Source organism: Oryza sativa, chromosome 4, assembly GCF_034140825.1.
Source record: "Oryza sativa Japonica Group chromosome 4, ASM3414082v1".
NCBI lineage: Eukaryota > Viridiplantae > Streptophyta > Magnoliopsida > Poales > Poaceae > Oryza > Oryza sativa.
The window spans coordinates 25149262-25162677 of NC_089038.1; the positions used below are offsets into that span (position 1 = coordinate 25149262).

Genomic DNA, 13416 nt, shown 5'->3' on the forward strand with positions numbered 1-13416 from the left:
TTTTAATAGAAAAATTGGGTCTAGCCTATTTATTCTAACAAAAAAAAAATTTTGTCGTATGTGTTAATTTTGGTTTAGTTTAAAATTCTAGCTCCACGTCGAATTGCACGGAATATTATCTGGTTAGCAGGTACGAGCACTAATAGATAGCACGACTATTGATCACCTCTCACCTCCACAGAACTTGCGTCAGAAAAGACTACTGATCATTAATGGCGCTGCCTAATTTGCATCTCGTCATATGCCTGTACGAAAGCACCATAGTCCACATACAGTACGGGATTAGCGCGCATGTATCTTGTCGTGGAGCGCACTTCTCCGGTGGCGCGCGCGGTGCGCGGGTGATGGAGTACTGGAAGTATCGAACACCGATATTTCACGACGAACTCGCACTGTCGCCCTGAGCTCGCATGCACACGCGTCTCCTTTGCAGCAAAGATCGCACGCCAGCCACACTTCGGCACCGCGATATTTTACGACGCCAAGGAGAGCCAGCCAGAGAGGAGGCCGACCTGAGACGTCGCTGCCACATGTAGATGTACTACGCTTGTGCAGAGGGGTAGTAGCATACTAGCATCACAACAGAACGTGGACAGGCAAGGCGAATGGATGCTGGCAATGCTGCCCCCTCCAGAATGGCAGGTGTACAGCGAAGGAGGGAGGCCAGGTTCATCGCCTCGTGAGTCATAACCCTCCGTTCTCGTGTGTACTGTTGACTCACACTGGGGTTGAATTATCTTAGGTCCTGTCTTGGTCCCGCGCAAAAAAAAATTTTATACCCTGCCACATCGAATGCTAGAACATTTGTATGAAATATTAAATTAGGCTAAAAAATAATTAATTGCACAAATTATGACTAATTTGCGAGACGAATTTTTAAGCCTAATTGCTCCATGATTTGACAATGTAGTGCTATAATAAATATTTACTAATGACAAATTAATTAGGTTTAATAAATTTATCTCGCGGTTTTACTAATGGATTCTATAATAGTTTTTTATTAGTGACAAATACCTACGTGACACCTTATATAATATCTGATGTGACAAGTTAAAACTTTATGCCCGTCAATCTAAACACCAACACGGGGGTTGGTTTTGTGGGACCGGACCGATATTACGGGGGGAACTTTCTCTGTGGTGGGCAAGTTGGCATGGCCACCAGCCTACCATTCTTGCCGCATTGATGAACAGAAGCTGACGGTTCAGACGCTGTACGTCTCGCATGACTCGCAAACGTCCAGTGCCCCAGTCGGAACAGGCTGTAACGTAATTTGGATTTTGGACCCAACAAGTCGAGAGCCATGGAAAAATGAGAGTACTGTTTCTACTTTCAAACATTTTTTATGGAAGGAAGAATGACAGCTCTGCAACCATTATTCGATTAAGTGGAGTTGAAAAACACAATGATAACACACCAAATTCTGTCGAGATTGTTCTCAAATAATTCACCTTGCCCCACCTTAGAACTTCAAGTTTTGAGCCTCTCAGCTCAAAATCTATATAGATTCATGATGGACGGCCATCAGGAACCATGATAGAGCCGAAAAATATAACGAAAAAACAATCATAAATGCATAATCAGTGCGTTTCTGCCAGGAGCTTCCATGACTCAAAATTGTGAACAGTCGCTGTTACCCGGGGCCCAGCTGATCAAAATTGTGGCCTCCGTTGCTTGCTTCACGCCCCTACAACAACAGTACAGAGGCCATAAACATAACGCATGGCCCGCCTCCATTAAATTGGGCACAACACAGTGCACCCGTACCAAAATTGCCCCAAACACAAACGTGCTAAGAGCCAGTTGAACACGAAAATGCTGTTCGGCGATCGATCACTCTGGGGATGGGGCAGCGATCCATCCCCTCCCCCCTCCACTGGTTTTCTTTTTTGACACCGCATTATTTTTCTATTTTAGTAAATTTATACACCTAAAGTTTATACACCTCAAGTTTACACATTTAAAATTTAGAGACCAAAAGTTTATATATCCGATTCAAATTTAAATTTGAATTCAAATATTTTCTATATATAGTATTTTTATACAAAAGTTTATACATCTAAAGTTTATAGATCCAAAGTTTATAAGTCAAAGTTTACATACCCGATTCAAATTTGAATTTGAATTATTATCTGATTCAAATTTGAATTTGAATTCAAATATTTTCTATATATAGTATTTCTATACACCTAAAGTTTATAGATCCAAAGTTTATAAGTCAAAAGTTTACATACCCGATTCAAATTTGAATTTGAATTCAAATTTTTTATAAATAGTATTTCTATACATAAATTTTTCTAACTTTTGTTTTAAAAAAAATTGTATGGTGTACTGTAGTAGAAAAAGAAAAAGGGGAGGAGGAAGGGGGAGAAAAGGGAGGAGTATAGGGGGAGGGGGACAAACCGATCGCTGGACGATCGCCCGCCCATTAGCCTCCCCCCAGTTGAACAGCCTAATTGAACAGCTCACCTACTGGATATATACTGCTGCTCCCATTAAAAAAGTTGAGAACTGCTAGTAGCCCAAGGCAAAGCCCAAACTGCCCACACCTTCTCATGGTAAGCCCAACCAAGATGGGCTCGCCTATTGTGGGCTTAGATTTGGCCCACCTATAAAGCTCATGCCGTTTTTTGCTTCATCTGTGCTACTGCTTAGCTCCAGGATGCAGGAGTTTTTCTTGCTTCTAGCAGAAACTGAGCACTTCTTACAAAAACTACAGCAGGGCTGATGTACTCAATCACATTGAACTTGGTTGCTAGCAGCAACATGCTGCTACTATCATGTTACTGAAGAGACACATAGTTACATATCACATATGGGCACATCAGGTAGTCTAGTACTATCACCTCGCTATGTATGATGATTACACACATATGTCCGGCGCTAACACAGACTCATCAGTAGCACACTCTCACGGTCTCACACCGACCTGCAGGCAGGGTTGCAGCTACTACTATATTACAGGCAAGAGATCCGACGAGAGTGAAACACGGTTTGCTTATTAGTTTTTGCTTTGTTAGGAGATTTGATGAATCGGGTCAGACACTTGGAAGTTGGAACTCTACACCGCCCCCAGACAAAAGTGCTCCCCTCCTCCTCTAGGCCTCTTAGACCCCCGAGCCTCCAGGCCGGTTCCTCCGTTCACCTGCGCCTGGTCGTGTTCGCCGGCGCCCACAGGTCGGCGCCGTTGCTCTGCGTCAGCTGCAGCGTCTGGTCCACTGGAACCAGGCAGAGGCCACGGTTCCTCAGGCTGTAGTGGTCGGGATCCTGGATCACAGCAATTGACATGCTTGTTACATACAAAGATTACTACAAAGTTTTCCTTTTTCTAGCCAAAATTTAACATTTCGAATTTTCGTTAAACTTTCAGAGTATATATGATGACTTAGGTAGAAGGATGTAGGTAGCTGTAGCTGACCTCAGGCGCAGCGCCAGGCACCGGAGGAGCACGCATGTAAGGGGAGCTAAGAACCTGCAAAATGTTTCAGTTGAGTCACAGAAAACGAAAGGTAAGCAGGCTTAAAGATCACAGAAATGAGTGTGCGGTGATCGAGAACAAGTACCTCGAGCTGCTGGTGAAGAAACTTGATGTACCCTGAGGCCTCCTGAAGAACAGAAGCAGTGTCCGTCTGCACAAAGCGAGAGAGTTTGCATAACCAGATGAGCTCAGGCTTCTAAGTTTTATAACATGAGTTTGATTCACAAAGATGAGAGAAGACAGGAAGCAAGTGCAGAAATGTATAGTAAATACCTTCCCAAATGGTGACACTAGCTGCTGCAGTGCAGCCACTCTCTCACCAATCTTATCCTTCTTCTCCTGATCAATTGCAATTTGCAAACAAAGAAACCTCAGTCAGAACAACACACAAGAAAAATGAAAGAACAGGAAAGACGTGTGAAAATTAGACTTGAGCAACATACCTTCGGGGAGACGGGAGCGTCTCTCGGGCTTGTGTTCCTCGGCTTCTTGGATGTCATGCTCCCAAACTCCTCCGAGCTGCTGGTGACTGCTGCTTTCCCGGTGAAGTAGCTTTCATTGTGGTTCCTTTTGCTGTGATTGGCGACCTCGGTCATCATCATCTTCCTCTTCTGCTGCTCTCAGTCTTTCTTGCCCTTTTTTTCCTGCTGAAAATCAGGAGGAAAGTATAGGTAAGGTGACCTTCACCTTGCTTCTACTTTGTTTGCTACTATGAATCCTCCAGTCTCTGGTAAAAAGGCAAACTTTTTACAAGTGCAGTGGTTGGTTCAGAGTCGGTTTCATGGAAATCACTGTCAGGCTATCACTATGTTCAGAGGCTGGTCTTAGACAAGCAAAACTTAGTTTATGAGCTAAGGACTCAACTGCCTCACAGGTAACAATAATAGAAGGATATGTGACAAGACAAAGTCAAAGGTATCATGTGTCTCAGAACCCTTTTTTCTTCCTGCAGAAACTATGTTCTAGAAAATTATCCCAAATAGGGAAAGAATTAAAATTCCTCTTGATTAGGTCCCTAGTATTCTCTGTCTGGTGGCCTAGTATTCCCTGGCTGCCGTTCTTTACTCTCAAGGAGATGTGCTATCCTCCATCAATTTAAATACTGTTCAACTGTTCAGTTGCTAATTGACAAGTTTGTTCGTTTGCAATGCTGCCAGTTGGGACTTATCCGAAGGTTCCTGGCAAGGCAGACCAATTGATTAGAAGCGACCGGAATATGATAGGGAGCATAGGGCAAATGTATGTGTATATATATATATATATATATATATATATATATATATATATATATATATATATATATATATATATATATATATATATATATATATATATATATATATATATATATATATATATATATATATATATATATATATATATATATATATATATATATATTTATATTGGTTCCTTAAATATCCAAGGTTACGTGACTTGTATTCCCCAGTTGAGCTAAAATTATTAAATAAACTATTGGGTCAAAGTAATAATATAATGGAACCCTTTATCTATCACCGATTCAACATTAGAAACGTGTCGCTACTGGCTTCCATACACTTGTAGGACATCTCAGGAGCAAATGGTTTCAGACACTTTGTGTCCTGTGGGGCTCTGAACATTGTGCATATCAAGCACAGGGTGTGATAAAGAAAAAGGAACCAGGTAAAATCACTCAACAAGACAACAAGCCACCTTATTAGAAAAGCTAGCCCTATGAAAATATACTGGCTATTCCATGTGCTCTAAAAAGAAGCTAATAGGTTACTGTGGTTTCTAACCATGTCATGTACTCGGTTTATTTCACCTAGTATATATAACTAGCATGATCTATATCTATTGTCTATAGTTCCCAGGACGTTATAACTTATAAGCGCCCCACCGTTTACCGTCGCCGGGAAATCTTTTGTGACTTGTGAGACATATTTACACCCGCAGGATGCTACTACTTGCAAGGAACAGGGTGAGCCGCTAGTTAGCACTTCCAAAGCCATTCCGTTCCAGAAAAAACCAATTTTTAACTATGAATTCGAACATATACTCCCTCCAGTTCTATATTTTTTGTCGTTTTGAACGTAATGACATTTACCAAGGAGTAATTAATAGGACGTCTATTTATGGTTCTACCGATATTAAATACATTTGAACTCAACATTTTTTCTCACGTTGAAAACCACAATTACACTAACTACAGGGGTAAACTCCTCTGAAGCGTTCACTAATCTCTCACACATACAAAAAATTTGATCCAACCTATAAAACACTTCAACGATAGGAAATACGGAACCGAAGGAAGCATCAAACAAGTTCATGTTTTCCTGTATGAAGAATAAAAGGAAGGCTAACATGTGTAAAGTAGCAAAGCTTATTGTACAGGAGTTATACAAACGTGACCCGTAATCTATCACACTACAGTGCAGCATGATGTGTATGTGTGTGTGTCTCGTGGCTTGTGATGATGAACAACCACATAGGAGTACTCCTTGTCATCACATCTCAGCAGTTGGGGGGTCCCATCCTTTGGTGGAGAAGACAACAAGGTGCCAGCTATCGTTCAGGCTAGCTAGCAAGCGACATTAGTGTGCCTGCTTCCTTCCATTTGTGCACCACTCCGGGGATTCAGACAACAGGTTCATTGACTACGTTGTACTAGAGGAAGAGGTCGTCCAGCTGCACCGCTTACTGGTAGCTAATAGTCATGACAGATTAGCTAATAGCTATAGCTATCACTCCTTTTTGGAAGTATTAACGGAAACCTAATTGTCCTTTTAAGTGATACAAGCCAGCTTAATTACTTGTTTTGTTACTCTAGGTGTTCCATCTGCCTGCATCTGAATCCAGTTTGTTTCTTTCTAATATTTTTTTTCTCACTTTGAGCCTGCATGAACCATGTACTGCAGTACTAGGGGGGTGTTTGGGAGAGATGGGCTAAACTTTAGCCCCTATAACTTATGTTTTCGAGAAAGGGGTTAAAGTTTAGCCCTACTTTAGTCCCTCCAACCAAACACCACTTAGGATATACATGCACCAGCTTATATTTCTTTAAATTTTTCCTATCTGAAGAAATGGGAGAGGTGTGGAACAAAAGCTCTGGAAAAAAAGGACAAAACGCTCGTCTGTTTTGGTGATGCATGCATGCTGGTGGTGGTGGTGGTGGTGGCGGGGGGCGTGTGATTGAGGAATTTGTCAACTAGCAGCGGCATGCACGCGTCGGCCGGGCGGGTGGTTTTCCAAGCACCGGCAGCCGAGCGATCTCATTCTCATCAGCAACACACACATGCATTTACTCCTTCTCCAGCTCTTCACCTAAACCGCTTCAGACTGAAACCCTGACGGATAGCTGCCACCTGACCCGTAGTATCGATCTTTTATCAGGCTGCAATTTAAGCGTAGTTAAGTTTTAACCATGGCGACGCTAGCATCAGTACCCTCGTCGCGACGCAATCAGCAGCGGCAGCAGCAGCACAGCCACAACGACCACTTGGTAGCTAATTAATCATTTCTGGAGAGCTTAATTAAGCACGTCAGGTCATGTCTAATTAATCTGGTCTCCGACGTTAGCTAGACGATCGATCAAACACAACCAGGAGCCAGCTATACAGAAAGGACGACGTGCGCCAACCGAGGCTCTCGCTCGCTGACACGTACGTACGGACGAACACCATGCATACTCCATACTCCACCTCCTCCTCCATGGCTTATGCTATGGCCCTCCCTCCCTCCCTCTCTCTCTCTCTCTCTCTCTCTCTCAAGAAGAAAAGAACAAGCAGTCTATGTAGTGCAAAAGAAATTAAGGTCACTGCTCACTACAGTTAGCCGGTGCAGCTAACAACAGGTCAACAGCCTAACATGCATCCGGCTTACTGATAGTGACACAGTATGAACACACAGGTGATAGATGGCACGGATTACATGAGCTTAAAGACATTTGCTGCAGGCACAGCGAGAGGAAGATCGATCAATACCGAAGCTAGGGAGAAGAGTGAAGTGATCTTACCAAGCTGTGAAAAACGACGATCACTCTGAGCAAAAGAGATGCAAGCGTCGATACGATTGAGCTGGAAGAAGATGTAGCAGCTTCGTGTATCTCCGAGGCAGGAGCTCCTCCGATGGCAGAAATCAAGGATGTGTCCTCCTCCTGCGCTGCGGAGTATCGTTGTGTATCTATCCCCCTTGTCACCTGTCTCCTGGAAGAAAGAGAGAGAGGAGGCTTATGGAGGGTTTAGTCTTTAAGGATGGATTCAGAGGGGCCGGAGAGACATTTGGGGATCAGGGAGGTGTGGTAGGGCATTTATATACACAGAGAGAGGCTGCTGGCCAGGGGGGCGTTTGCAGCCTCGCAGATAGATTTTCCCCTTTTTCTAAGGCAAGGAAAAGAGTACTCTATGCAGAGAGGTGTAGACGTACAGTATACTACTCTACCTGAATTTGTATTTGTACGCGTATGGTGATCGAGGAAACGAGAAGTGGTTTTGGTTTTCTTGTCAAATGGCTAGCCGCACCGCCCCAAGGCTACACGGACCGGACAAACCGAAGGTGATGTGGCATGATACCGTGACGTGGGTCACAGCCACGCATGCACCTACCCGCCGCTCGCCGGACGTGCACTGTACGCGCAGCTCATCGCGCTACGGCCACGGCATGCGTGCATGCAAGCAAGCAACGGACGCGCCCACGCAGCAGCAAGCCCCATGTACACGTACGCGAGTGCGCCTAGCGGTTTTTGTTTCAGCTCTCCTTTTCCTCTCGCCCTTTTTTTTGTTTTCTGGCCGCATCGGTTTCCATGACAGCTCATATCCAGAGCGGAGGGGGGGAGAGAGAGGAAGCGCGAGACAGGGACGCGCGCCGCGGGGGCCGGGGGCCACACCACACAGCCCGCCCCCTGGAGGTGTGTGACGCCCATATGCATCCGGCTTCAATTCACCTTTCACCCACAGAGATATCGAACGCGACGCGCGTCCGTTCGCGCGCCCGCGACCGCGCGCGGAGCCAAAGCCAAGCCGCGAACCGGCTCGATCGGTGCCTGGCGCCTTGTGGCCCTTGTGTCTCCGCCGCCCGCTCGCGCGCGCGTCGTGACGATCTCACGCGCCCCCGCGACGCCGCGCATGCGCATCTCGTGGCGTTCGTGCGGGTGGGGTGGGGGATCGGTTTTGGATGCGTGCGCCTCGGCTTCGGCACGGGGACGAGCTAGCCGCCCGCGCGGCCGGGGGGGAAAAACACGGGGATGCATGCGCATGCAGTACAGCGAGGTATCGACAAGGGGGATAGCTCGTATAGGTAAGGTAGTGGCTAGGCAATGCAGGTGTTGCGTGTCACTTTTGTCAAAGTAGCGGCACGGCACGTATATACGCGGGGTTGCTGCTGGTTTGGAGTGTGGGCGTACTGGTCTGGTTCGATCGGGCTTGTGGAGGAAAGGCGTGCACATATCTATCCCTTCTCTTTTGGCGCGATCGAACATTTTTTTTCTTCTTTTTCCTTGTATGGCACACACGTAGCCCGTTGGTCGACACGTGATAAAAGAAGAGAGGAAAAAGGTGTCAAAAGGCCCGTGGAGGTAAAACTGCAATGCGATGGAAAAGAATGTATGGACGTCGTGAGAAGAGGAGAATCCCGGCGAGACGCGAGAGTACGTCTGTTTGAACTTTGGACTGCCCTTTTTGTTGCTTTAGTTTGATTGATGGAGTATGCATCTTTAGAAGTTGAAAATGCCGAATTTAAAACACAGGCCAGGAGAAAATCGAATGTGATTGACACTTTGGTATAGTCGCTTAGATTCGGGAGGTTTGTAAAAAAAAGATAATTTTTAGATAAACGTCTAGAGATCTCCCGGCTAGCATCATAAGGTGGTATACTAGACGATGTCGAAGCCTCACTGCTTCTAAGAGCACCTGCAATGGTAAAGTAATGTGTTCTCTATAAAATATGTACATCTCAACAATAGACTAGATTAATAGTAAACCACCTCAATAGTATGTCTATATGGGTATCTATAGCTCTCTAATCCATTGCCTCGTTTTTCTCTATAGACTATCTCTAGGTTAGTAGATAGCTTTGGTCTCTCTCTTCATTTAATCTCTTCCAAGTAAGAAAATTTGCTGACAATGATCTCTTGCAGAGAGCCTATAGATAATTATTACGGGTGCCCTAATTATTTGATATTAGATCATTCCTTAATATTTATGTCTTTTTTCCATAAAAGATTAAAGTGCATAGCTGGTTTCTCATCATAGCTTATTCGTTTGTACAGACACTCCGTAGTCACAATTATATAATTAGCACCTTAAATTGTTCACTTGGGTGCATTTACTCCTAAAATACAGAACTAGTCTCCTAATTTAGTTTGGTGTCCATCACTGGTACGTCCAAACGGTCGTTGACCCTCTTCCACATGCCAATGTGGAGCCACTATGGATTCAATACACCATTTTCAAACATGTTTTATATACGATTTCAACCATTCGTGAATATAGCATATATACTTGTCACCACAACGCATACACATACAACGGTTAAATACTCCTTCTGTACTTAAATATTGACACCCTTAACCATTTTAAACATGTTTAATCGTTCGTCTTATTAAAAAAATAAATAATTATTAATTTTTTTCCTATAATTTGATTCATTGTTAAATATACTTATATATATATATATATATAGTTTTACATATTTCATAAAAGTTTTTGAATAAGATAAACGGTTAAACATGTTTAAAAGAATCAAATGTATCAAATATTTAGGAACTTAGGGAGTAATTCAGTAAACAAGACCCTATGTACCAAAAGGCCAAGTCACATTTGGCGATCTCGAGCACACATCCATCGCGGCGGCAAAGTTAAAGGACTTGATTTATCAGATGTCGAATCGAAGCAACTGGGACACGGTAAATCTATTATATTATTAAAGAAATAGAAAAATAAGCCTCCACGTTCGCTCTCATAGCCAAGAAATTCTCACATTAATCGGAGAAAAAGAAAAAGCAGAGTCCATACAGAAATACAATTTAGAAATAGTTGAAATTTCGGAATTAAAAATAAGGAATATTAGAAGAGGAGACTAGAGTCCATATAGAAATACAATTAGGAAATAACTGAAATTCGGAATTAAAAATAAGGAATATTAGAAGTAGAGTATAGAGTCCATATAAAAATACAATTAGGAAATAATAGAAATGTGGAATTAAAAATAAGGAATATTAAAAGTAGAGTATAGAGTCCATATAGAAATATAATTAAGAAAAAAAATAGAAATTCGGAATTAAAAAATAAGGAATATTAGAAGTAGAGTATAGAGTCTATATAGGAATTTAAAACTAACTAAAATTTGGAATAAACATAATAAAATTAAAAGTAGAGTTTAGAGTCATTATAAAAATACAATTTACAAATAATTAAAATTCAAAATTAAGAAAAACATGGGAAGAAAAGTTTAAAGTCAATATAGGAATACAATTTAGAAGTAATTGAAATTCGAAATTAAAAATTAAAGAATATTGAAATATGAGTTTAGAGTCCACATAGAAATACAATTAGTAATAATAAAAATTCAGAAATAAAAATAAATAATATTGGAAGAAGAGCATAGAGTCTATATAGAAATACAATTTATAGAAAATTCGGAATTAAAAAAAATAAATATTAAAAGATGGATCTAGAGTCTATATAGGAATATATATAATTTACAAATGACTAAAATTTGATATTAAAAATAATTAATAACTAACACGTATATAAAATACAATATAAATATTACACATTAGTAGTTTTGTAAAGTTATTGTAAAATTTGAAATTATGTTATCATTTTAATATATTTGAATAATATAATGAGAAAACATATATGCTATTATATGAGAGAAAATATAATGTGCTAGCCGCGCAATCTGCGCGGGCCACCATGCTAGTTGAAGATTAAAGGAGGAGGCAAGTAATCAAGACACAACAAGGGTTAGGGACTTAGGGCAAGTTTTATGGAGAGGTGATTACCAAATCTAATTTCATACATAGTGTATAAAAGTAAGAGGTAACATGTATAAGAGCAAGTTTAATAGTATAGCCCATTACTAGTTCCAATTCATCTATAGCCAATCTAATAGACAATTCATACAACAATTGCTTACTATACTATTAATATATGGTCCCACTTGTTATACACACACCGCGTCTTGGAGTCCGTGTTGCAGCTGGCTACAGATCTGTAGCCCGCTGCTCTTCTCTCTCATCTTTTATCTCATTAAAATATGTTTATAGCTAGCTAATAGTCTGCTATTGTACCTGCACTAATAGATTGCCTCTACCACACAATACTCAATATCTCTAACACTCTCACATATTTTTTGAAGTTTGTGTAGGGGCTACCTCTTGCATGAGAGGTGACTATTTCTCTCTCATCTTTCTTCTCTCCTTCACCTCATTATTTAGTTCTATGTGACATCTTAGGGCTTGTGCTTGGATGCCTATAGGGATTTGATGGCGACGGCTTGTGGGCGTTAAGGAAACTAGGGATTTTCACAAGGGAGGGAGGGAGGGAGGGGGGAGGGTCCGGATCCATTATGGCTCAGAGCTCAGAACACGGTACCCGTGTATCAGTTGCGGTATCATGCCAGGTCATGGCATCATGCTCACTGCCTGAAGCCCTGAACTCTTCTCAATCATCATTGGCCCTGTTTGGATCAAAGGGATATTTTTTAGCCCTCCCTCAAATAGCCCAAAAAGATCCAAAATTGTGAGCTATTTGAGGGCTATTTGAAAATAATCCATCCAAAAAAACTATCCCACCCAAGAGGTGCTAATTGGGGCTATTTCGGGTGGGGCCCACTGAAAAAGAAGTCTTTTCTATCTCTCTCTCCATGGGAAGTAACTTAAAGGCCAAATAATCTCAAAATAACCCTTGGATCCAAACAACTTAGGGCAATTTTATTGGAGGACTATTTCCTTGTGCTAAAAAAAATAGCTCTTAAAATAACTTTTAGCTAGTTCTCCAAACAGGACGAATGACACTATGATCTATTTGGTTCATACATATGGCGCAGAATGTGTTTACGCCTAGACGGCCAAGGGCAGCCCTTACGAACACGAAAAAAAAAATCGTCAACTTTAATAAATGGGTCAACCTTCTTTTCTTTCAATTATTCAAACATCTAGAACTGGTCGGTTAACTGGGCTGCAGGACGCTTGTCTTGACAAGGCCAACGGGATTGCATCTTCAATTCTCCGCTCAATCGCCGTGACTTTTTCCTTTCTATCAGGTTCTCCTGTCATGATCGATAATCCTGCAGAGAGTTGAAAATTTCGATCAAACAATGTATCAACTACTATGACATAACGCACGTCACAACAAGTTTCACTGTTTCAGCATATGGAGAATTTCACGTCGTCGCTAGCTCACTTGGGCCGGCGGATGCAGCTCGGTCGCCTCACATGATCGAGCAGTGCACCCACTGTGACGTCGCACTGGCAGCCCGTCGTGCGGTCGTGCCAAATCCCAGTATCGCCGTCATCTACAGAGACTAAATAGCTGCAGTTTAATTTATTGCATTCCTAGTAGACAACTTTGCTGCTGCGCGCGGAGAAGCGCAGCGCAGGATTGTCCTACGGCTACAGCCTACAGGGATCCACGAGCCCCGCCCGCGCGGGCGACGTCGCCGTCCGCGCCACCACCGCGACGGCGACGCGAACAGTTATCGTTTTCCCCGATCCTTTTCGCCGCGCGCGGCGCGCCGTGGGCCTACGGCAAATACGCCATCCATGCATGAGTCCACACGAAGCGACGGTTTCGCCCCTGGGCCGGGGCCGGGACGGGGTCCACGCGCTTCCACCGCCTTGCACGGGTCACCCAACGAAAGAGAGATTTTTATCTCTTTGTCTACCTCGTCGCCGAGCGCGCGCGCTTCGCTTTCCTCCTACTGGCCTACTGGGCAACCTGCTCGCCCTTTCTCTG

The 13416-nt window shown here is 42.8% G+C and overlaps 1 protein-coding gene across 3 annotated transcripts; it reads right to left on the reverse strand.

Annotated features, from left to right (window-relative positions):
• Window positions 1–2742: 2742 nt before the first annotated feature.
• On the reverse strand, window positions 2743–7742 carry LOC4336261 (transcription factor bHLH153). Of its 3 annotated transcripts, none has more exons than XM_015781285.3 (6): window positions 7476–7742; window positions 3922–4122; window positions 3752–3817; window positions 3564–3629; window positions 3419–3472; window positions 2743–3267 (listed from the first exon to the last, which is right to left on the reverse strand). In XM_015781285.3, the coding sequence occupies exons 2-6, from the start codon at window positions 4078–4080 to the stop codon at window positions 3142–3144; spliced, it is 471 nt and encodes a 156-aa protein (XP_015636771.1). In that variant the 5' UTR covers window positions 4081–4122; window positions 7476–7742; the 3' UTR covers window positions 2743–3141. The 3 variants fall into 3 exon arrangements, with proteins under 3 accessions (XP_015636771.1, XP_015636772.1, XP_066165539.1); XM_015781286.3 differs by having other exon boundaries at window positions 3922–4125; XM_066309442.1 differs by having other exon boundaries at window positions 3922–4656.
• Window positions 7743–13416: the final 5674 nt, after the last annotated feature.